The sequence below is a fragment of the Nesoenas mayeri genome (genome assembly GCF_963082525.1).
Source record: "Nesoenas mayeri genome assembly, chromosome: 26".
Lineage (NCBI taxonomy): Eukaryota > Metazoa > Chordata > Aves > Columbiformes > Columbidae > Nesoenas > Nesoenas mayeri.
The window spans coordinates 1,692,251-1,717,372 of record NC_137552.1 but is presented as its reverse complement, the minus strand read 5'-3'; the positions used below and the strand labels follow the sequence as shown (position 1 = coordinate 1,717,372).

At 49.6% G+C, this 25,122-nt stretch overlaps 1 protein-coding gene across 3 annotated transcripts in view; it reads left to right on the top strand.

The window, feature by feature from the left end:
- NSF (N-ethylmaleimide sensitive factor, vesicle fusing ATPase) overlaps positions 1-25,122 on the top strand; it is a 91,925-nt gene that overhangs the window by 27,286 nt on the left and 39,517 nt on the right. For all 3 annotated transcript variants that reach the window (XM_080360009.1, XM_080360010.1, XM_080360008.1), the window contains exons 4-8: positions 1,648-1,687; positions 4,838-5,004; positions 7,266-7,373; positions 7,834-7,909; positions 11,474-11,629. In XM_080360009.1, coding sequence (XP_080216135.1) covers positions 1,648-1,687; positions 4,838-5,004; positions 7,266-7,373; positions 7,834-7,909; positions 11,474-11,629 — 547 coding nt within the window. The remainder of the gene's footprint in view (positions 1-1,647; positions 1,688-4,837; positions 5,005-7,265; positions 7,374-7,833; positions 7,910-11,473; positions 11,630-25,122) is intronic.

The following is a 25,122-nucleotide window of genomic DNA, read 5'->3' as shown; positions in this document are numbered from 1 at the left end:
TGCCCGTCACCATTCCTGCACTGGTGTCACCATTCCTGCACCGGTGTCACCAGTGCCCGTCACCATTCCTACACTGGTGTCACCATTCCTGCACCAGTGTCACCAGTGCCCATGACCATTCCTGCGCCGGTGTCACCAGTGCCCGTCACCATTCCTGCACTGGTGTCACCGTTCCTGCACCGGTGTCACCAGTGCCCATCACCGTTCCTGCACCGGTGTCACCAGTGCCCATCACCATTCCTGCACCGGTGTCACCAGTGCCCGTCACCATTCCTGCACCGGTGTCACCATTCCTGCACCGGTGTAACCAGTGCCTGTCACCATTCCTGCACCGGTGTCACCATTCCCGTGCCGGTGTCACCGGTGCCTGTCACCATTCCCGCGCCGGTGTCACTGGTGCCTGTCACCATTCCTGCGCCGGTGTCACCATTCCTGCACCGGTGTCACCAGTGCCCGTCACCATTCCTGCGCCGGTGTCACCATTCCTGCACTGGTGTCACCATTCCTGCGCCGGTGTAACCAGTGCCCGTCACCATTCCTGCGCCGGTGTAACCAGTGCCCGTCACCATTCCTGCGCCGGTGTAACCAGTGCCCGTCACCATTCCTGTGCCGGTGTCAGCGGTGCCTGGTGCATCAGGTACAGGCCAGTTTGGGTATCGTTTGCTAAAGAATCGGAGCATCCAGGGAAGGGGGAAGGTTGTTCCTGCACTCGCAGGTGAACAGTGAAAGCAGTAAAGCCTGAGATTAAATATAGAAACGTAACTTGTTTTCAGCCTGTTGGGAATACCGGTAAGTACACCTAGGAGTTCCTGCGCTGGGCTTTGGTTTCCAACAGGCTGATCTCTGTTGTGCCAAGGAGATTATTTCCTTAAGCCTGACTTCTGTCTTGGACAATAAACATCTTGGAGGGGGAGTAAAGGTCATTGTATTCCTTCTTTCTCACTTGTCCCTGCCAAATAAAAAGCCAAACATAAATGACCATAAAGTACAGCATTTCAAACGCGATCTTAACCAGAGCCTTGTGTAATGCTACTTATCTATTTTGTGTGATTCTTGCCTCTCTAAGGCTCAGATATTTGAGAGACCGTGAATAGCGGTGGGCCTGTCAGCCCCCGCCGGCCCGTCTGTGGCGCAGGAGCCATTGGAGAAGGACCATTCTTCCAATATTCGAGACAGAATTTTACCATAGTAAAGGTCACAGATTTTCGCATCACATCATTATTGAACCATTTCTCACTTCTCTTGCGGTTCCGTGCTGCACAATCTATTTAGAGGAACCTGAAAGCACCTAAAGAATTCGAGCAGTTCCATTTTCACTAGTTCTCTGAACAAGTTCTGGTTTCGATAACATTATAACTTAAAGCACATTACAACAATTTCCAGCAACAAGTAGATAGATTGAAGCTTTTAAAATGCTGATGGAATGTATAACAGCCTTTCCTGTGTGATCTGAGGTCAGAGAAAGGAATTGTTAATAGAAATCATTCCCCGTTTACTTGTTTCCTGTTAATTTGAGGGTCTCTGTAAGATCCTGTTCTGCCCTTTTCTTGCTGCTTTTCAGGGTTCTCATGGATGAGCCTGTTTTTCTGAGCGAGGATGCGACTTTGCGAGGGCGTTTGTTCTAAAGTCTTTGTCTTGTTTTTGCAGAGAAAATGGGCTGGACTTTCCATCGGGCAGGAGATAGACGGTAAGTCAGACGGCAGCACGGTCATGATGTGTATTTATAAAAGCTGAATTCTGTGTTTCCACATGGAAGTCAAACTGAATTGGAAAACTTAGATCTTCAGGTAACGTGGGGCCCTCGTTAGCGAAAGGGAGTCGCTCTTGTGGCTGCAGGCGTTCAGTCTTTCAGCATTTGCAGAACCTGGAGGATTATTTTGACTGTTACCGTCAGACATCTGCTGGTGTATGAGCACAGCTCTGTGTGCGGCATCAGCGTCCACATGCAGACAGAACCACAGAATCATTTTGGTTGGAAAAGCCCCTCAAGATGATCGAGTCCAACCGTTCCCCACTCCCGGCACTGCCCCATGTCCTGAGAACCTCATGTCCGTCTGTCCAGCCCTCCAGGGCTGGTGACTCCAGCACTGCCCTGGGCAGCCTGTTCCAATGCCCCACAGCCCTTTGGGGAAGAAATTGTTCCCACATCCAACCTCAACCTCCCCTGGCGCAACTTGAGGCCGTTTCCTCTGCTCCTGGCGCTTGTTCCTTGACATGAACACCCAACACGTCCTGGGCAGCCTGTTCTTGTGGCTTTGCAGAACATTTACCAGCTAACAGAAAACAGCTCTTGTCATCGGGGGTGTTCTTGGTGTCTATATTTGAGTGTTGAGACTGGGGAAGTTTTAGTGCTAAGAGTTGCCCGATGCAGCAGCGCGCTCGGGATGGCCGGAGGGACGAGCTTTGTGAGCAGCGCTGGTGTTTTCACTAATAACTGGTTAGAATGTTCTGTATAACACTTGATCCGTACTTGAGTCTCATGTGTCTGTGGATCTTTTCCGTAGCGACAAGTCGGAGCGGCTCTGTTTGCCTCCGTGCACAGATCTTGCTTGGAAGCCGTTTCTTCTTGCTGGCTGCTTTTAGTTTGTTTTTTAAAATGAAGAATCACCTGTAGACCCAGAAATTAATTTGGTTCTGACCCTCGTTTGGTTGCTGATCAGTGACATGTGCCAACTGGCTTATAGAGAAATGCTCTTTGGTACCAAAGTTATTTGGGGAAATAAACACTATGTTCAGCGTGATAACTTGTTAGAGCAGATTTGTGGTTGTAATTGTACTAGACATTGCTACAAATTTAATGACTATGTGCAAACGTTATTAAAATAAATAACGCAGTAATTTTATGCAGGATGACTAAATGTCGCATGACTCCCTGCTGAGTACAAAGGATTCATAAAACTGTTGTGCAGGTAGGAAGAAGTATTCATAAAAGCAGTGGTTCGCCAGGGCGCTCTCTTGGGCTTGTTCGCCTAATAATGTGAAAACTGCGCTTTAAATGTCAGTTTAGACACAGTCACTGCTTGGTGGTGCAGAGCTGAGCGCGGCTGAGGCGCTGGTGCTGCGGTGAGGAGTCCAGGGGAGTGAGTTTGCTCTGGGGATGCACCTGGATGAAGAGACCGAGTGCACCCCCAGCAAGTTTGCTGATCCCAAATTGGGAGGACTGGGTGACACCCCAGAGGCTGCGCTGCCATCCAGAGACCTGGCCAGGCTGGGCTGGGCAAGAAGAACCTGATGAAGTCCAACAAGGGCCAGTGCAGGGTCCTGCACCTGGGGAGGAACAGCCCCCAGCACCAGCACAGGTTGGGGGACCTGCTGGGAGCAGCTCTGCAGAGGGACCTGGGAGTTTGATCAACAACAGGGTGACCGTGAGTCACCAATGTGCCCGTGTGGGCACAATGGGACCTGGGGTGTGTGAGGAAGAGTGTGAGCAGCAGGTCAGGGAGGTGAATCCTCCCCCTCTGCTCTGCCCTGGGGAGGCCACATCTGCACAACTGGGGCCAGCGCTGGGCTCCCCAGGTTGAGAAGGACAAGGAACCACTGCAGAGAGTCCAGGGAGGGACACAAAGGTGCTGAGGGCTCTGGAGCATCTTTGTGATGGGGAGACACTGAGAGAGCTGGGGCTGTGGAGCTGGAGAAGAGAAGCTGAGAGGGATCTGCTCAATGGATCAATATCTCAGGGTGGGTGTCAGAGGATGGACCAGACTCTGTTCAGTGGTGCCCAGCGCCAGGGTGAGGGGCAACGGGCACAGACTGAAACACAGGAGGCTCCATGTGAACACGAGGAGAAACTTCTTCCCTTTGCGGTGCCAGAGCCTGGCCCAGGCTGCCCAGAGCGGGTGTGGAGTCTCCTTCTCCGAGACATTCAAACCCCCTGGGATCCTGTGTGATCTGCTCTGGGACCCTGCGTGAGCAGGGCTGGGGATCTACAGGGATCCTGCAGCCCAACCAGCCTGGGATCCTGGGGTTCTGTGTCCTGCTGGGCTGGCTCAGAGAGACTATGTGGGGCAATGAGGGTGGAATGAAGATGTCACTTCTTCCTGATATTACTCAGAAAACTGAAATTAGAGCAGGTCCATTCTGGGTACAAACACGTCAAACCCCAGAGCCCAGGGCAGCGCTGGCAGGCGCAGGAAGGTTTAATCTCAGCTGCTCTCCCGCTCCACCGAATCTCTCTCTAAAACTTCTCAGAAGAAACATCATGATGCAAAGAATATTTCCTACAGTACAGGAAACATCACGAATGAGTAACAAACAGAAGAATATTAAGTTAAATTGTCATTTCCAGCCTATCACTATTGCATGAGCAGAGCTGGGCTGGGGATCTACAGAGATCCTGCAACCCAACTGGGCTGGAAGTTGGATTCTGCGATGCTTTTGGGCTTTCTGAAGCTGTCATCCAAACCCTTAGATGTAGATACAGCCTGGATGGTGTTTGAGCTGTTTTAAAAGAGTTTTTAAAGAGGTGCATGTGCTGTATCTTTGCTCTTGTAGGGAACATGGAAGCATTGGAACAGGCTGCCCGGGGCAGTGCTGGAGTCACCAGCCCTGCAGGGATTTAAAAGGCGTTTAGATGAGGTTCTCAGGACATGGGTTAGTGCTGGAGTTGGGTTATGGTTGGACTCGATGATCCTGAGGTTCTCCTCCAACTGAAATGATTCTGTGGATGTTAGAGAAATAAGGATGTTCTCTATCAGAATGTTCTCTATCAGAAATAATATATTCAGTTTTATTCTCATTTAAAACGGAAGAACACATATTGCCAAACCTATAGCATGTTTAAAATACTAGGGGCTGACCTCACTGTTCTGAAATGCCCTTTTTTGGTTGTTTTTTTAAGTTTCCTTATACACCTTCGACAAGGCCAAGCAGTGCATCGGCACCATGACCATCGAGATCGATTTTCTGCAGAAGAAGAGCATCGACTCCAACCCCTACGACACGGACAAGATGGCAGCGGAGTTCATCCAGCAGTTCAACAGCCAGGCCTTCTCCGTGGGCCAGCAGGTGCGGCTGCTTCTGATCCTAAAATGTCCCTAAGGACCGTGTGTGTGTTCATATTATTTTACCTGTGTGTGAGATCCTGAGGAATGTGTCAGCGCTGGCTCTGACAAAGGACGCCTGTGAGTAATAGGTAGAAATGGTTTATTGGGTGAATGGTTTATTTAGGAGCAGTTGAACCATTGTGACTTTCACTGGGGGGTTTAGAATCTTCCCTGTCTAAATAGGGCAGGAAGGCCGGGCCCAGAGAGTGAATGGGGCTGCATCCGGCTGGCGACCGGTCACTAGTGGTGTCCCCCAGGGGTCAGTGTTGGGTCCAGTCCTGTTTAACATCTTTATTGATGATTTAGATGAGGGGATTGATACCATTGACAAGTTGGGAGGGTGTGTGGAGCTGCTGGGAGGCAGGAGGCTCTGCAGAGGGGTCTGGATAGACTGGAAAAATGGGCCGATTCCAATGGGATGAAGTTCAACAAGGCCAAGTGCCGGGTGCTGCACTTTGGCCACAACAACCCCCTGCAGCTCCAGGCTGGGCACAGAGTGGCTGCAGAGCAGCCAGGCAGAAAGGGACCTGGGGGGACTAATGGACAGGAAGCTCAACATGAGCCAACAGTGTGCCCAGGTGGCCAAGAAGGCCAGTGGTGTCCTGTCCTGTATCAAACCAGCGTGGTCAGCAGGACAAGGGCAGTGATCCTTCCCCTGTGCTCTGCACTGGGGAGGCCACACCTGGAGTGTTGTGTTCAGTTCTGGACCCTCAGCTCAGGAAAGAGATTGAAGTGCTGGAGGGTCCAGAGAAGAGCAACAAGACTGGGGAAGGGACTTGAACACAAGCCCTATGGGAGAGGCTGAGGGAGCTGGGCTTGTTCAGTCTGGAGAAGAGGAGGCTCAGAGCTGAGCTCAGCACTCTCTAGAACTACCTGAAGGGCAGTTCTGGCCAGGTGGGGATTGGGCTCTTCTCCCAGGCATCAGCAATAGGACAAGGGGCCATGGGCTTCAACTCTGCCAGGGGAAATTGAGGCTGGAGATTAGGAATCAATTCTGTGCAGAGAGTGGTCAGGCATTGGAATGGCTGCCCAGGGAGGTGCTGGACTCACCGGCCCTGGAGGTTTTTAAACTGAGATTGGACGTTGCACTTAGTGCCATGATCTAGTCCATGGACTGGAGTTGGACCAAGGGTTGGACTGGATGAGCTCTGAGGGCTTTTCCAACCCAGTGGATTCGGTGAAATTAACCTTTGTGAGGAGAATCCCGAGGTGCGAGAGCTGGCGGGTTCTGTCTCTGTTGTGGTTTGGGTGGATGTGCGCAGGGCAGCTCCTGCCATCTTCCAAGAAGTGACTTTGGTTTTCCTTCTATAGAAGATCAAAACAAACACCAGTTTTAATGAATTCTCAGCAGCACCTTTTGAGTGCAGCCTATTTTATTGTAACATTTATCCCAGCAGTAAAACTGGCATGGAACATTTGACTTGGGGATTTCGGAATGCTGATGTCCCTATAATTAAGTCTTTTTAGCTCTGCAGCAGTTGGGCTTCTGCCTTTGCGAACATCTGCAATTTGCCATATTCTCAGGACAGGTTTTGTCTCTCTCAGTAGTTTACAGGGTCTGAATCTTAAATCAGTTGAAAGTATCATCTTGCAGGAAAGAGATTGTGTAGGGCAGCCTGATTTTCTGGTTACATGAGTTGACCTAATCCATTGAAAACTGCACCTCAACAGTGTCCCACGTGTCTAAACCAGCAGGTGACACAACTGGATGTGATCCCTTAGGAACCTGTCACACCCTGTAGAAAGCAGTTTGTAGCTGCTCAAGACTCTTAAACATCCCAACTTCTCGTGCTGTTCGTGCTGCCCCTCATTACTCTGGCACTGGTTTTGGGGTGTCCTTGTCAAACTGAAATGCAAAAGATGAGAAAGGTTTGAGCTGAATTGTTCTCCTTGCTTAACACCAATATTTCAAGTGAGAGGAAGATGTTGAGAGATGATCTAGAACATTTAGGTGGGGAGAAAAGTGGGGGAAAGAGCAGTTTTTCTTGGAAGGAGAAATATGCTTTGAGTTTTTCCAATTGACTTCATGTTTTGCTACTTTTAATCTGTTACTCTTAAGTATGGGACACAAAAAGGACACATTCAGTACACCAGACCAGGTAAAAACTGCGTGGGATTTGTTGGACGGGAAACCTCAGACCTCTTCAAATCTTGGTCGCCTTGTCAAAACCCTCTTTAGCTTTTGAATGACTTCACATCCCCTTCTGCTTCTCCTTTCCACAGCTCGTGTTCAGCTTTAATGACAAACTCTTTGGCCTGTTGGTGAAGGACATGGAGGCCATGGACCCCAGCATTCTCAAAGGGGAGTCGGGAGCAAGCAAAAAGCAGAAGGTGGGTTTCTTTGCTCTTTGTCTTCCTCAGTTTGCACCCACTAAAGTGCAGAGCTGGGGAAGATAAAGACCAAAAGATAATCCTTGTATGTGCTAATTCATGGAAACATCCTCTCTTGAGCCTTTTGATCTTCTAGATATGCCCAGTTTTCCTTTTTCCATCTGTAGAAAGCACAGGATTTTATTTTCTTTTTTACTTGCCACGTCTCATTGAAATAAAATAATAAGTTGGTTTTGAACTAAACAAATAACTTTCAAAACCCTATTTATTTCACCTGATGAGCTTGTGCATTCAGTGATGTTCGTTTTAGAGGTGTTGGTATTTCACATTCTTCCCAATTACTTTTGCTGTGGAGCTTTTGCTGCTGTTTCTCACCCTCTGAGATGTGCTTGGTGATACCTAAGGAACAATCTGAAGTTGAACCTAACAGCTTAATGTTATTGTTTCCCTCCCTTTGCAGATTGAGGTTGGTTTGGTTCTTGGAAACAGTCAAGTTGCCTTTGAAAAAGCGGAGAACTCCTCTCTCAATCTGATCGGTAAGTGCCACTGTATCCAAAGCCATAAACGATGCGTGAAGTTTCATAGAGTCACAGAATGTCCTGAGCTGGAGGGACCCACAGGATCATGGATTCCAACCCCTGTCCCTGCACAGGACACCCCACAGGTCACCCCGTGTGTCTGAGGACGGTGTCCAGTCTCTTCTTGAACACTGTCAGGTTGGGGCCGTGACACCTCCCTGGGGAGCCTGTTCAGTGTCCAGCACCTCTGGGTGAAGAACCTTTTCCTCATGTCCCACTGCCCCTCCCTGGCTCATCTTCTGCCGTTCCCTGGGCTCTGTCACTGCTTTTCAGCCCTCAGAGACTTTTACTCCTCAAAATCTGGTTTTCTGGTTACATGAGTTGACCTAATCCATTGAAAACTGCACCTCAACAGTGTCCCAGGTGTCTAAACCAGCAGGTGACACAACTGGATGCGATGCCTTAGGAACCTGTCACACCCTGTAGAAAGCAGTTTGTAGGTGCTCAAGACTCTTAAACATCCCCGTCCTCCCAGTGTGAAGCTCCACAGCTGTACCGGAGCAGTTCTGTGCGTTATCACCACGTTTATCACCACGGCGTATCTATAACAGACAGGGCTCTGAGTAGAAGAGCGTGACTGGGAGAGATTCCAACAACAGCAGATGGAGTCGGATGAGCAGGGGAGTTACCGTGCACCCCAGGCCTGGGCAAGAAAGGCACCATGGAACAGCAGCAGCTCGTAATAGCTGAAATATTTTGTCTCTTTAAACATCAGAAAATGGTATTTTCAGAGACACTAACGCCAACACCTCTAATGAACACCCCATGGAAATAGGAAGTTGGGAACTTTTTTTGAAAGTGTATTGAAAATTTCAGGATGCAAAGCACCTGAAAATCCCATCTCTAGCGAGATCTCTTCTTGAGGGCGAGGGGTCAGATCTGGACAGCACTGCAGCGTCGTGACTTCTCAGAGTCCTGCTCTTCAGGAACCGGTAACAACTACAAACCGTTTACACAGCAAGATCGTTCGCAAAACAATGAGCTTTCTTTTCAAGAGACGGTTTCTAAAACCTCAACAAACGGAATCTTGATGTGCAAAGACACCAGGGAACCATTGGTGTGTCCTGCTCTTGTTTCTTAGTTAACCTTTCCTCTGCTATTCTCTCTCCCTGGGTCCGTGCGCTTTTGCTGCTGCTCTCGCACAGACAAGGGGGACAGGACCAGTGGACCTGCCCAGCTCACCTGAGCCCTCGCTTGAGCTTTAATACTTGTTCTTGCAATGGGCTTCAAAGCACAGCTCTGCTTGGCTATGAATGCTCAGTACGCTGAGGATTTGGCACAGAAATAGAACAGGTGAGGGGAGCGGCCACTTGGGAGAGCAGGATTTGTCTCCCTCAGCGGTGCAGGAGCAGCAGAGGCTCCTCAGATGCTGAGGTTTGATGGTGCCCTCAAGTGCCGTCCTCCCTCAGACTGGGGCTGCGATTCTGTGATCTGTTCTGTTCTGCTTCACTCACTCCAAAAAACAGGGAGACACGAGGCTGTTGTGTAGCCACGTATCTTATGTCTTACCCAGATGTTTTCATCTGGAAGTACAACCAGACATTGCACTGAAAACCCCCATCAGAGCTCCATGGGCCGAGCTGTACATGACTGTAATTAAGCGTATTAACAAGGATGTGGGTTTTAAGAGCACCAGACACGGACAATTAGTTCACACCTGTGATTACGTGATTACAGCCCGTTTGGTTTTTTTACTGTGTTTTGATGGCACAGCTTGAGGTGAGTGTCAACCTAATACAACTTATTGCATAGAGCAAGCAGGGATATTTCACTTAATTAATATCAGAACCGTATAATGACCCGTGATCTTCCTCCTGGCGTGTGTGGGTGTGAAGAGTTGTCCTGTGCGAGAGATTGATTGGGAACAGGAGAGAGTTTTCTTGTGCTTGGATGCTGCCAGAAGGGGGGAGTGCAGGCTCAGCTCTGCAGGAACGTCTGATCTCAGACTGGAGTGGAGAATGAGGCGTAAATACACTGAAACACATAAATACACTGCTCAGGGGTGGTAAATACACTGAAACAGGGAATCCACTGCTCAGGGTGGTAAATACACTGAAACAGGGAATCCACTGCTCAGGGGTGGTAAATGCACTGAAACAGGGAATCCACTGCTCGGGGTGGTAAATACACTGAAACAGGGAATCCACTGCTCGGGGTGGTAAATGCACTGAAACAGGGAATCCACTGCTTGAGGTGGTAAATACACTGAAACAGGGAATCCACTGCTTGAGGTGGTAAATACACTGAAACAGGGAATCCACTGCTCAGGGACGGTAAATACACTGAAACAGGGAATCCACTGCTCAGGGACCGTAAATACACTGAAACAGGGAATCCACTGCTCAGGGGTGGTAAATGCACTGAAACAGGGAATCCACTGCTCGGGGTGGTAAATGCACTGAAACAGGGAATCCACTGCTCAGGGTGGTAAATACACTGAAACAGGGAATCCACTGCTCAGGGTGGTAAATACACTGAAACAGGGAATCCACTGCTCGGGGTGGTAAATGCACTGAAACAGGGAATCCACTGCTCGGGGTGGTAAATACACTGAAACAGGGAATCCACTGCTCAGGGGTGGTAAATACACTGAAACAGGGAATCCACTGCTCAGGGGTGGTAAATGCACTGAAACAGGGAATCCACTGCTCAGGAACGTAAATACACTGAAACAGGGAATCCACTGCTCAGGGGTGGTAAATACACTGAAACAGGGAATCCACTGCTCGGGGCGGTAAATACACTGAAACAGGGAATCCACTGCTCAGGGGTGGTAAATGCACTGAAACAGGGAATCCACTGCTCAGGGGTGGTAAATGCACTGAAACAGGGAATCCACTGCTCGGGGCGGTAAATACACTGAAACAGGGAATCCACTGCTCACTGTGTTAGTGCTACACGTTGCACCTTCCACCGGGTTGTCCCTAACGTGTGTGTTAGAGACACGTTCTTGTTTTGCTGTGGTAGGAACTGAAGTGTCGATCCCAGTTGTGTTTTTAGACCAAGATGAGCAGCGGTCTAATTCAACCGTGAACTTTTATTTAGTGTATTTACTGATGTCCAGATTCTAACTCATTATTTGAAGTATCTCTAGAATTGGGGAGGGAATGAATCGGTAAAATCCACAGTGGGGGTTTGGCAGGACTGGCTGTTTAGGGGAGATCGTGGTCCCCAGGGCCAGTTCCGTAAAGCACCGTGTAAGTATGAGAAAATACAACATATCCCGTCTCTGCGTGAGTCGAGGATCACCTCAATCTTCGCTTTCTCTCTGTATTTTATGTTATGGCTGGTTTTGTGGTGGCTCAGCAATGTTGTGCAGAGGCATCTATAGTGGGTTCTTATCAGCCTCGCGGTCGCCTCGGAAGGGCCGAACGTCATTTTCAATGACGTTCGGCCCTTCCGAGGCGACCGCGAGGCTGATGGGTCTCCGGTGTAAATGAATTGGACACCGTGTTGTAGAGCGATGTTTGATTCCTCTAATTCTGCTGCACAACATGTTCATAACAATTTATTCCTTTGTAGGTAAATCAAAGACCAAGGAGAACCGCCAGTCCATCATCAACCCAGACTGGAATTTTGAGAAGATGGGCATCGGGGGCCTCGACAAAGAATTCTCCGATATCTTCCGACGGGCTTTTGCTTCTCGAGTTTTTCCGCCCGAAATCGTGGAGCAAATGGGTGAGTGCGACGCGTTGCGATCGTGATGCCGTAATGTGGTGGTCGCTTCGGCATCGGCCTAACAAAGCCTTTTCCTCTCTGTTTGCTCCCCGGTGTCTTTCATACTCTTGTTATTTGGCTAGAGAGGGACAAAGAAACACCGTGAATACCCAACGCTGTACATGGAGTGTCTGAAGGAATGAAATACATGGTTACTGGGAGCAGTGGGTGACACTGGAAGCTGTGCTGCCATCAGAGACCTGAACAGGGTGGGGAGTTGGGCAGGGAAAATGTAATGAAATAGAACAAGGGCAAGTGTAGAGTCTTGTGTCTGGGCAGAACAACCCCAGGTTCCAGTGTAAGTTGGGGAATGATCTATTAGAGAGCAGCGTAGGGGAAAGGGAGCTGGGGGTCCTGGGGACAGCAGGGTGACCATGAGCCAGCACTGGGCCCTTGTGGCCAGGAAGCCAATGGTACCTGGGGTGGGTTAGAAGGGGGTGGTCAGTAGGTCAGAGAGGTTCTCCTGCCCCTCTGCTCTGCCCTGGGGAGACCACACCTGGAATCTTGTATCCAGCTGTGGCCCCTCAGTTCCAGCAGGACAGGGAACTGCTGCAGAGAGTCCAGCGCAGCCACCAAGATGCTGCAGGGAGTGGAGCATCTCCCGTGTGAGGAAAGGCTGAGGGAGCTGGGGCTCTGGAGCTGGACAAGAGGACACTGAGGGGGGACTCATTCCTGGGGATCAAGATGGAAAGGGGCAGTGTCAGGAGGATGGAGCCAGGCTCTGCTGGTGACAACCAGGGACAGGACAAGGGGCAATGGGTACAAACTGGAACACAGGAGGTTCCATTTAAATGTGAGAAGCAACTTGTTTGTGGTGAGGGTGGCAGAGCCTGGCCCAGGCTGCCCAGGGGGTTGTGGAGTCTCCTTCTGTGCAGACATTCCAACCCGCCTGGACACCTTCCTGTGTAACCTCATCTGGGTGTTCCTGCTCCATGGGGGGATTGCACTGGGTGAGCTTTCCAAGTCCCTTCAACCCCTCACATTCTGGGATTTAATAGAATATTTTCTGTTTGGACCCAAACGCTCTCTTATTCTCTTAAATGCTCCGTTTATCCCCAGCAGTGAGCCTGAATGTTCCTGTTCCTGATTTACCGGCAGCGGGCTGTCTATATAGGTCAGAGGAAATTCTCTCTTAATGACCCTTGTATATTAAATATCTGTTGTCCTGGCAGTTCTGCTATAAACCCGTGTCCACAGCGTTAGCCCAACAAATCCAGCATCTGGTGCGATCTGTGCTGGGTCAGGTTTGAAATGCTGGAGAGGACGCACAGGCACGTCTTGGAGTTTGTGAAATAAAAGCACAGATTCTAAATATAACTTTGTTTTGGGCTCGGGGAAGGCAGAGCAGCCCCATTACTTTGTAAACATGTGCTGGCAGGCAGAGAAATGGTACAGGTTTTAATTTTTAGTAAGTAATCCGCAGCTGCAGGTATCTTATTTTGTCACGTGAAGTGTCTGGGGATGTTATAGCTGGTCCTCGTTCTCTGAACATAATCTCTGTGGGGTCGTATTAACCTTGGAATGTGGAGCTGTGTAATTTGTGTGTGTGTTTACGTTTCTCCCCACAAATGAAGCAATCAAGACTTTGATTACAGAACAGATTTTCATCCGAAGATCCGTCCTGTGTGTGTGTCGAGTGTCTCCGTTTCCAGGGCTCGTGGAACTGATGTTGAGTCAAACAGCCCTGTGAGTGCATTAGGTCTGTTCTCAGAGGTTTGGACACTTATGGAGAAACGCTGAAGAAACCCTGTGGGCCGAATCCAATTAGTGCACGATTTTCTCTCTCTCCTGCCTTTTCACTTGGTATCGATCCGGTAGCCAAGACCTTCTGGGGGCTGATCTTGGTTTCTGTGGCCGTGAGCAGTTGTGACTTCTCTGCCTGAGCTTGAGAATATAAAATCTTCAGTTTGTTAAATGTTTAGCTGCTCTGCAGAGAGAGAAAAGATGTTTGCTATAGGAATAAAAGCTTTTACCTGGACACTCACATCCAGTTCAGAAATGTTGCTGCCCGCTGCTCTTTGGAGGGACCGGCGTCCCTGCTTTGAAATACGTTTTGAAGCAACTATCAAATCTATTCATGGCTGTGGTGCCGACACCTTGGCTGTGACCGTATGTCACGATGAAAGATTTAGACTGTGGGAATTGATTCCATTTTAAATTGGGGAATGAACCATTAGAGAGCAGTGTAGGGAAAGGGAGCTGGGGGTCCTGGGGACAGCAGGGTGACCATGAGCCAGCACTGGGCCCTTGTGGCCAGGAAGCCAATGGGACCTGGGGTGGGTTAGAAGGGGGTGGTCAGTAGGTCAGAGAGGTTCTCCTGCCCCTCTGCTCTGCCCTGGGGAGACCACACCTGGAATCTTGTGTCCAGCTGTGGCCCCTCAGTTCCAGCAGGACAGGGAACTGCTGCAGAGAGTCCAGCGCAGCCACCAAGATGCTGCAGGGAGTGGAGCATCTCCCGTGTGAGGAAAGGCTGAGGGAGCTGGGGCTCTGGAGCTGGACAAGAGGACACTGAGGGGGGACTCATTCCTGGGGATCAATATGGAAAGGGGCAGTGTCAGGAGGATGGAGCCAGGCTCTGCTGGTGACAACCAGGGACAGGACAAGGGGCAATGGGTGCAAACTGGAACACAGGAGGTTCCACTGAAAGATGAGAAGTAACTTGTTGGGGTGAGGGTGTCAGAGCCTGGCCCAGGCTGCCCAGGGGGTTGTGGAGTCTCCTTCTGTGCAGACATTCCAACCCGCCTGGACACCTTCCTGTGTAACCTCATCTGGGTGATCCTGCTCCATGGGGGGATTGCACTGGATGAGCTTTCCAGGGCCCTTCAACCCCTGACACTCTGGGATTCTGTGAATTCTCGTTGGTGTCATGTGGCTGTGATGAGAAATACGTTAATAGACTAGAGATAATTAGAGCTTCTTTGCATTTTGCTGCAGCTTCCCGTATTCCACATCCCTGGCAGTTAAGAAGTCGCGTGTCAGACTCTGATTCTGTTCCCTTGGTATTGTCATTAGCTGAATTAACCTGAATTAGCCGAATTAACCTGGTGACCGGGTGCTTTGTACCGCTGTGCGCTGGTGACTTTGCTGCAGAGGAGGGTGAGCCCGTGGAGCCACTTTGCCGCTCAGAATGTTCCTCTCGTTAACCGGTGTTGCTTAATACAGGAAGAAAAAGCTTCTCTGAAGGACCACGAATATTTTGATTACCCTGGGCAATGAATTAAAGGCGTGCCATATTATTTGTGTAAATACATATAGCCTTACTTGTGCGTGTTTACACACATGCTACACAAAGAAACACTTTTCTAGGAAGCAGTTTGACTCCAAACAGGGCTCGGGAGCTCTGGTTAACCCCAGGGCTAAAGAGCTTATCTGAAATGTGACAAAACACAACTTTCTGCCATTCATTGTCTTAGTTATAACTTGTTCGTAACTATATTTCAGATCTGAAATGTCAGTGTGACAGCTGTTCACCTTTGTGTGTAATTTATTGGGAAAAGGGGAAAACAAAAGGATTTTGTTGCTCTCTGGTGCAGCCCCTGCAGAAATCGCTCGCAGTTTGCATGTGGTTTATCGAACTTCCAAGGAATGCTCTGGGTTTGGAGCACGGCATTAGTTAACCATACTGTTCGAGGGTGTAAATGCTGCTCCGATCCTACAGTCTTTGGTTTAGCCAAGAAAGGAAATCACAGCTCAGCTCCAGCTGGTCATTAAACCTTGCGCTGGAAAATGGGACAATTGACTTTCCTCTCTGCCCACGCTTTTCCCAGACGCGGATCTGCCGCCTCCGCCATGGGGATTTGGGCTTGTGCGGCTCTGGAGAGAACAGATACCATTGGAAGTGAAAAATACTGCCACTAAAACCATTTGCAGGGTTTGGTGTTGAGCGAGGTCAGGTCCCTGTTGCTGGATGTGCTGCAGGTCCGGGAATGCCAAGGACGGTCACTTTGGAACCATGATGGGACCTCCATGGGTTGAAGCTGGTGGCTTTTCAGGCTGCAGCTTCACAGTCATCGACTGGAGATGCTGTAACACCCAATACTTGACTCTTAACAATCTTAATAATCTACCAAGTGGAAATAAAACCTTCTCTGAGAATTGAGGAAGGTACCTTGAAATAAAAAGTCGCTCGGTTTTAGCGCCATCCAGGAGACCTCGCTGCCTCAGGCCATGTGGAATAGTGATGCTGAGCACGTCTGGAATCTTGTGTCCAGTTGTGGCCCCTCAGTTCCAGCAGGACAGGGAACTGCTGCAGGGAGTCCAGCGCAGCCACCAAGATGCTGCAGGGAGTGGAGCATCTCCCGTGTGAGGAAAGGCTGAGGGAGCTGGGGCTCTGGAGCTGGACAAGAGGACACTGAGGGGGGACTCATTGCTGGGGATCAATATGGAAAGGGGAGTGTCAGGAGGATGGAGCCAGGCTCTGCTGGTGACAACCAGTGACAGGACAAGGGGCAATGGGTGCAAACTGGAACACAGGAGGTTCCACTGAAAGATGAGAAGCAACTTGTTCGGGGTGAGGGTGTCAGAGCCTGGCCCAGGCTGCCCAGGGGGTTGTGGAGTCTCCTTCTGTGCAGACATTCCAACCCGCCTGGACACCTTCCTGTGTAACCTCATCTGGGTGTTCCTGCTCCATGGGGGGATTGCACTGGATGAGCTTTCCAGGGCCCTTCAACCCCTGACACTCTGGGATTCTGGGATTTAATAGAATATTTTCTGTTTGGACCCAAACGCTCCCTTATTCTCTTAAATGCTCCGTTTATCCCCAGCAGTGAGCCTGAATGTTCCTGTTCCTGACTTACTGGCAGCGGGCTGTCTTATAGGTCAGAGGAAATTCTCTCTTAATGACCCTTATATATTAAATATCTGTTGTCCTGGCAGTTCTGCTATATACCTGTGAAATGGAACCCGCATTCCCCATCCTCTCCTGTTACCATCAGTAGGTTAAATGAGACTTTTCCAACGTAGTTTCTATATCTGAGTAACCATCTTGTGCTCTGACCTTTGGGATCAGTTGTGGTTTCCGTGCTCTGTTCTTGCTGTATAAATGTGGAGTATTAACAAAACACAAGACGAATGCTCAAATTATCGGATACTCAGGTATTATTTTCTTCCTTGGCTTTTGCCCGCGGAGCCTTGTCTTTTAAACCATCTTAAAAATTAATACATTAATGTTCTTGAAGTACTAAAAGACAAGAATAATAATGGAAAGGATCTCATCTGCTCTATTCTTAAAATAGGATAATTTTAATGAAAAATGGGTGTCACGCGTAACTGAGGTGCCGGAAGGTCCCACGACAGCGATTCCACTGCTTGGAGCATCTTTACCGTCAGCATTTTCCAGGTGTTTGTTCCCATTCTTGCAGCCGTTCCTCAGGTATTGTTTATTTCGGGGATGGTTTTGGATGAGGCTTTTCCACACGTTTGTGTTTCTCAGGTTCCAAAAGCATTTCACGTCACCTCGAGGTCACCGACCGGTGTCGTTTCTCTTCTCTTGGCCATTTTTCACTGCTCAGTTACCCGTCAGCTCCAGGTCTGTTGGCAGGTTCGGTCTGTCCCTTGGGCTGTTTATAATCCTCAGTGTGATGTTTCTTTATTTGTTCTGCAGCATACAGTTAATTATTCCTACCCCAGTCTAGAAACTTGTGCATCGAGTTACGTTGTTTTCAAATGAATTTAGTCCTGCCCGTCAGTGTGTTTGTAGATCTTGGCTTCGGAAGGCGCAGATGAGGAGGCGCGTTCTGTTCCATCTCCCACCGTGTTAATAAAAGCGCCGCGTACCAGGAAATTCAGGATGGAACATTTCTCGTTGTGCTTTAAAGTTTGTGGGACTCTTTTCCATCCGCTTTTCGTCTGCCCTTAAGGTCACTCAGCCTGTTTTTCCTACATGTTTATGAAGATGTTTAAGATGTATTTATATCTTCATGAAAGTCTAAATCTCCCTTTTTTGCTCTGCTTGTTTTGTCAAACCCTCTGTGTGTGCCATCCTGCCCTTGCCTAGGGGGAGGCGAGTGGCTCAGGCTGATCTAATCACAGAATCACAGAATGGACCGGGTTGGAAAAGCCCTCAGAGCTCATCCAGTGCAACCCTTGGTCCAACTCCAGTCCATTCACTAGATCATGGCACTAAGTGCCATGTCCAATCTCAGTTTAAAAACCTCCAGGGCCGGTGAGTCCAGCACCTCCCTGGGCAGCCATTCCCATGCCTGACCACTCTCTCTGCACAGAATTGATTCCTAATCTCCAACCTCACCTTCCCCTGGCAGAGTTGAAGCCCATGGCCCCTTGTCCTATTGCTGATGCCTGGGAGAAGAGCCCAATCCCCACCTGGCTAGAACTGCCCTTCAGGTAGTTCTAGAGAGTGCTGAGCTCAGCTCTGAGCCTCCTCTTCTCCAGACTAAACAAGCCCAGCTCCCTCAGCCTCTCCCCATAGGGCTCGTGTTCAAGTCCCTTCCCCAGTCTTGTTGCTCTTCTCTGGACCCTCCAGCACTTCAATCTCTTTCCTGAGCTGAGGGGCCCAGCACTGAACACAACACTCCAGGTGTGGCCTCCCCAGTGCAGAGCACAGGGTAAGGATCACTGCCCTTGTCCTGCTGACCACGCTGGTTTGATACAGGACAGGACACCATTGGCCTCCTTGGCCACCTGGGCACACTGTTGGCTCATGTTGAGCTTCCTGTCCATTAGTCCCCCAGGTCCCTTTCTGCCTGGCTGCTCTGCAGCCACTCTGTGCCCAGCCTGGAGCTGCAGGGGGTTGTTGTGGCCAAAGTGCAGCACCCGGCACTCGGCCTTGTTGAACTTCAGCCCATTGCAATCGGCCCATTTTTCCAGTCTATCCAGACCCCTCTGCAGAGCCTCCTGCCTCCCAGCAGCTCCACACACCCTCCCAACTTGGTGTCAGCAGCAAATTTGCAGATGATGGTCTCAATCCCCTTTAGGCTGTTTCTTGTATCCTGGTTCTCTTCTACCTACTAAAAAAGACATTGTACCATGATTTTCCAGGAGTTAAGTTGGTGATAGGTCTGTACCACACGATCAGGAAGCAGTTGAGGTTGAAAAGGACCCACCCTCATGGTCCTGTCCCTTCGTACCGGTGTGACGTTCTCGTCCTTCCCCCCGGTGTCTCACCCACTCTGGACGGGTCTCGGTGGCTTTGAGGTGGTTTCAGCTGCTCCGAGTGCTCTTGGGTGAGATTCATGTCCAGATTATCTGCAAACATCTGGTACCCTCCTGGGCTCTCTTGTTCCTTTCCTGTTCCCTGCTCAGATCTCGCCCGCTTGTCACTGATATTAATATTATTAGCTGCCGTATAACACATGAGGTTTGTGTAAAAAAGCATTTGAACATCGTGTTTTCTGTTGTTGGCTCTTCTTATTTCTGGAGAAGCAGACAAATTCTTTCCTGGATCTTTTCCTCCTAGTGCAATTACAAAATGAAGTGAAATGAATTGCTCTTTTCTCTCTGAAGGATGTAGAATGTCCCACAGGATCCTGGGGTCCAACTCGCGTCCCTGCACAGGACACCCCACAGGTCACCCCGTGTGTCTGAGGACGATGTCCAGCGGTTCACGTGGTTCCCTGTGGCCTGTGAAGCTGAATGTGCTCAGTTAACTCTTCCTCCACGTATCTAAAAGGACCTTTGGGTGCGTTTTCCCTGGGGAGAAGAGCTGAGAGCTCCCTGACATTTGTGTTGTCCCTCACCTTATAGCCGTAGAGATTGACTCCAACCCATCCAAACACTCCCCGTATTGTAGAAACATGAAGTGAAGAAGCGAATAACATGAGGAGAGGTCCCGTGTGGCTGGATAAATGGTTGAGGGAACGACTGTAGGCAGAGCAGGTCCGCACCCAGCGGGGAGGAGAGTCACGGTGACGTTCTGCAGTTCTCTGCTGTCCTGTGTGGTCGGGGATGACTTGGGAACGGAGAGCGTTGAAATGAAGCTGAACCAAAGGCTGAATTGGGGTCTGATGGACGCAGCTGTGGGTGCTGTGGAAGCTGCTCCAGGTCATCGCGAGGCTGCTCTCAGTTCTCTCTGAAAGATTATTGCAATCAGGAGTTCTTGAGGACCAGAAGAAAGCAGCGTCACTCCAAGCAGGAGAAGCCGGGAACTGCAACCCTGTCCTCACCCTCGGTGTGTGGGAAGGTGATGGAGCAACTAATTATGGAGACCAATTCCAAACAAATGAGGGGGGAGAAGGTGATCGTGAGCAGTCACCATGATTCCACTTAAATATGAGAAGCAACTTGTTGGGGGTGAGGGTGTCAGAGCCTGGCCCAGGCTGCCCAGGGGGTTGTGGAGTCTCCTTCTGTGCAGACATTCCAACCCGCCTGGACACCTTCCTGTGTAACCTCATCTGGGTGTTCCTGCTCCATGGGGGGATTGCACTGGATGAGCTTTCCAGGGCCCTTCCAATCCCTGACACTCTGGGATTCTGTGAAGCTGAAATTCTGTGTAACCAACCTGATAGCATTTTACAATGAAATGAGTGGCTTGTGGGGTGAGGGGAGAGCTGTGGGTGTTTATCTCAAATATATTAAGTCTCTCAACACTGTCTCCCATAAAAGCTGTGGAGAAAAACTGATGGAAGACAGACTGGGTAAGCGGGCAGCACGGTGGGCTGGAAACTGGCTCAGCTGTTGGGATCACAGAGTTGTGAGCACAAGGCACATAGAATCACAGAATCATTTTGGTTGGAAAAGACCCTCAAGATCATCAAGTCCAACCGTTCCCCACCCCGGCACTGCCCCATGTCCTGAGAACCTCATGTCCGTCTGTCCAGCCCTCCAGGGATGGTGACTCCAGCACTGCCCTGGGCAGCCTGTTCCAATGCCCCACAGCCCTTTGGGGAAGAAATTGTTCCCAGATCCCACCTCAACCTCCCCTGGCGCAACTTGAGGCCGTTTCCTCTGCTCCTGGCGCTTGTTCCCGGGGATCAGCTCAGTTCTGTGCAGGGGATTGGACCAGATGATCTCCAGAGGTCCCTTCCAGCCCCGGCTGTTCTGTGGTTCTGCAGGACTTGCCAAGACTGAGCGACTCGGTAATAAAACCACAGATGAAACCTCTGGTTGATCAGTGAAGAATGATGTGCATGAAAATCACAGCTTGCGAAGCGCTGGCTGTGCTGATTTTTCCACTCAAGCCAAATTTTGGGGTTATAGATCTGCAAAAACAATTGCTCGAAGGCACAGTAGGGGTCAGTCAATTCCTACTTGAATTCCATCGTTATTAAGAAGAATTATATGAAACACTCCACAGAACAGAACAAAACGATGCCACCGTGAATCCGTGGGTTGCTCACAGATTGAATTTCTGGTCTTTGCATCAGAAAGGATGCGGTAAAACTGGAACAACTTTGGAGGAGGCATCAGGATGGCCGAACCAGAAAAGCTTCTGTACGGAGCGAATTGGCTTGAAGATGTTCAGCGCTGGAAAGAGACGAGCGGGAGGGATGTGAGAGACACGGCTCCGACGCCCCACGTGGCCGGGGGCGGAAAACGCTTCCTATTCCAGCACAGGAAGGTGGAAACGTGCAGGAGTGGAAGAAAGGGGCTTTACCCCCAATGCGCTACGTGGAATTTCTGCGTTAGTGGCTGGAATTGTCACAAGGTACCGAGGGGACTTTGGCTTTTTCTTCACGGGGCTGCGGTTGTGTTGTTAATTAACAGGAATCTCAATCACAGCCGGAAACCCCGGCCCTGGGCCACCCCGGGGACCCCAATAGGGTGCCGTGTGTTGGCTCTGGAATGCTCTGTGGTAAGTGTTCCCTTCACAAATCACATCACGTTGACTTTCCGAGCAGGCAGAAGTGATGCAGCTCCATCCCAAAATATGGAAGAACTGGAGGTTGATGGTGTTAACATCCAGGTGGGAAATGGCCGTAAACATCAGCTGCTGTGTTGCACAATTAGCCAACAGCTCTGGATAATCTTAGTCTTCAGTTCACTACGTTTTGTAGCTCGGCTGTTGAGAGGCAGAGCCATTTACTCGTCGTTGGTGTGTATTTTCTGCGGTAATGACTTCTTTTAAAGATTGGTGTGGTTTGTGTATATTCTTATCAAAATCCCTTTCCCCGAGAGCTGTGTTTTTGTAGCCACAGCCGTTCCGTTGGGAGCTTCTCTAAAGCAGGTTTATTTTCATTCTTACCACATTCCATCTGAAATCGATAGACGTCCGATCCGTCGATCGAGTGATCACCTCCTTACATTTGTGTCTATTGAAGACCCAGGAACAACTTAGTGACTTGATTTTCTTGTCTTCGCAGTGTCAAGTGATTTGGCAGATCAAGAAAACTGCCCTAAAACTAAACCGTTCTGGTTTAGGCGCAGCTCTGTGCCTGTCTCTGTGCCTAAAACTAAACCGTTCTGGTTTAAGCGCAGCTCTGTGCCTGTCTCTGTGCCTAAAACTAAACCGTTCTGGTTTAGGCGCAGCTCTGTGCCTGTCTCTGTGCCTAAAACTAAACCGTTCTGGTTTAGGCGCAGCTCTGTGCCTGTCTCTATGCCTAAAACTAAACCGTTCTGGTTTAAGCACAGCTCTGTGCCTGTCTCTGTGCCTAAAACTAAACCGTTCTGGTTTAAGCACAGCTCTGTGCCTGTCTCTGTGCCTAAAACTAAACCGTTCTGGTTTAAGCACAGCTCTGTGCCTGTCTCTGTGCCTAAAACTAAACCGTTCTGGTTTAGGCGCAGCTCTGTGCCTGTCTCTGTGCCTAAAACTAAACCGTTCTGGTTTAGGCGCAGCTCTGTGCCTGTCTCTGTGCCTAAAACTAAACCGTTCTGGTTTAGGCGCAGCTCTGTGCCTGTCTCTATGCCTAAAACTAAACCGTTCTGGTTTAAGCACAGCTCTGTGCCTGTCTCTATGCCTAAAACTAAACCGTTCTGGTTTAGGCGCAGCTCTGTGCCTGTCTCTATGCCTAAAACTAAACCGTTCTGGTTTAGGCGCAGCTCTGTGCCTGTCTCTGTGCCTAAAACTAAACCGTTCTGGTTTAGGCGCAGCTCTGTGCCTGTCTCTATGCCTAAAACTAAACCGTTCTGGTTTAGGCGCAGCTCTGTGCCTGTCTCTATGCCTAAAACTAAACCGTTCTGGTTTAGGCGCAGCTCTGTGCCTGTCTCTATGCCTAAAACTAAACCGTTCTGGTTTAGGCACATCTCTGTGCCTGTCTCTGTGCCTAAAACTAAACCGTTCTGGTTTAGGCGCAGCTCTGTGCCTGTCTCTGTGCCTAAAACTAAACCGTTCTGGTTTAGGCGCAGCTCTGTGCCTGTCTCTGTGCCTAAAACTAAACCGTTCTGGTTTAGGCGCAGCTCTGTGCCTGTCTCTATGCCTAAAACTAAACCGTTCTGGTTTAGGCGCAGCTCTGTGCCTGTCTCTGTGCCTAAAACTAAACCGTTCTGGTTTAGGCGCAGCTCTGTGCCTGTCTCAGCTTTGAACTCAAAGCAGCAACGAGTTCCTTCAGTCGGTGGTGGGTAAGTGAACCAGAGGCAGCGATGTCGACTGCAATGAAGCTGAGAGGGGGAAATCCCACCCAACAGGATTTTTGGGGGATTTTACCCATTTACCAGATGGAGTTTGGGACCCCTGATGGAACCACTTGGAGATTGATGTGCGGAGATAAACATCTCCCGCCGTGCTCAGGATCCACCGCTCCCCATAGGTGCCTCTGAATGATACAACCGCACCAGAATGCTTTGATGGTAATTAAAAGGGAAATTACACTCCCAAGTAGAAAATCCTTGTTGTACTGAAACATTTCTTGTGTATAGAGCGAGTTGAATGAATAAACTTCGTAGTCCCTGGGTAAGTTACATCCTGATTCACAACAGTGATGGATTTCTCTTGGTGACACTAATAATTGATTTCTCTAGGTAACACTAACAATTGGTTTCTCTAGGTAACACTAATTACTCTCCATTCTTACCAATTCTTACAATTTTACTAAAATATTTTGTGCAGAATGTTTCCCATATTGGTATATTTTAGTTCCCATTAACACACCTATTCAGCTTCTAACTGTACGTCATTAAATTGCATAATTAAGCATCACATTACAGGAATGACCTTTGATTCGGAGCCCTAAAGCTTAACGAGTTAGACATGTCTGCACTGCTAATAATTGGTGTTTATAAGCTTCTCATAATCATATTGACATTTGGGCTGCGCTGGCAAAATCAGCGAAGGGGAGATAAACTTAATCAAAATTCCTGCGTGGTGCACAGGACCCCACTGTGATTCAGGCTTAACATTTGGAGTTTGTCATCACCTGCCTATTTTAATAAAGTCCTGCTTGTGTTTAAAACTAGAATTTTAGCCAGGTGAGCATCGCTATATGGGGAAATCTCAGCTGGCGGAGCTCGTGGCAGTTTTATTTGAATAGGAACTAATTGCTGTGGTTTTGGGAATGTTCTTCCACCTGCTGAAGGCCAAGTGCTCAATGTTGCCCTTTGTGGCAACTGAGTCTTGCAGCAGGTGGCCAGTGACGTCCTTGATGTTCAGATTTGGGGGCCACACGTGTGTGGTGTTATTAGTAATTGCTAAAAAGGGAGCGTGGAGCACCCGGCTGAGCTGGTCTGGGTGCTCGGGTGGTCGTCAGGTTGTCTCGGGATCTGGCCGGGGCCCAGAGCCAGGATTTTTGCTCTAGTGGGATGAGTAGCTGAGCTTTTTTATTGTAGTTTTATTTATCAGGTGAGAGATGATAGAATCAAAGAATCACAGAATGTGCTGAGCTGGAGGGACCCACAGGATCATGGATTCCAACCCCTGTCCCTGCACAGGACACCCCACAGGTCACCCCATGTGTCTGAGGACGGTGTCCAGTCTCTTCTTGAACACTGTCAGGTTGGGCCGTGACACCTCCCTGGGGAGCCTGTTCAGTGTCCAGCACCTCTGGGTGAAGAACCTTTTCCTCATGTCCCACTGACCCTCTCTGGCTCATCTTCTGCCGTTCCCTGGGCTCTGTCACTGTCACAGAGCAGAGCTCACCCTGCCCCTCCTGCTCCTGCTGAACCTGCAGCCCATGAGCTCTGCCCTCAGTCTGCTCTGCTCCAGCTGAACAAACCCAGGGACTGCAGCCGCTCCTCACACGGCTTCCCCTCCAAATAAACCTTCACCAACTTTGTAGCCTCTTCTGGACACTCTCCAGTAGCTTTATCTGCTTATCCATAATAAGAAAATGGCCTCACGTTGCACCAGGGGAGGTTTAGATTGAATATTAGGAAAAAATTCTTCCCCAAAGGGCTGTGGGGCATTGGAACAGGCTGCCCAGGGCAGTGCTGGAGTCACCATCCCTGCAGGGGTTTAAAAGGCATTTAGATGAGGTTCTCAGGGACATGGGTTAGTGCTGGAGTTGGGTTATGGTTGGACTCGATGATCCTGAGGGTCTGTTCCAACTGAGATGATTCTATGGTTCTGTAAACCTGTGTCCTCAGCCCTGCACACAGTGGATGCTCCAGGTGAAGCTCGAGCACAGCGG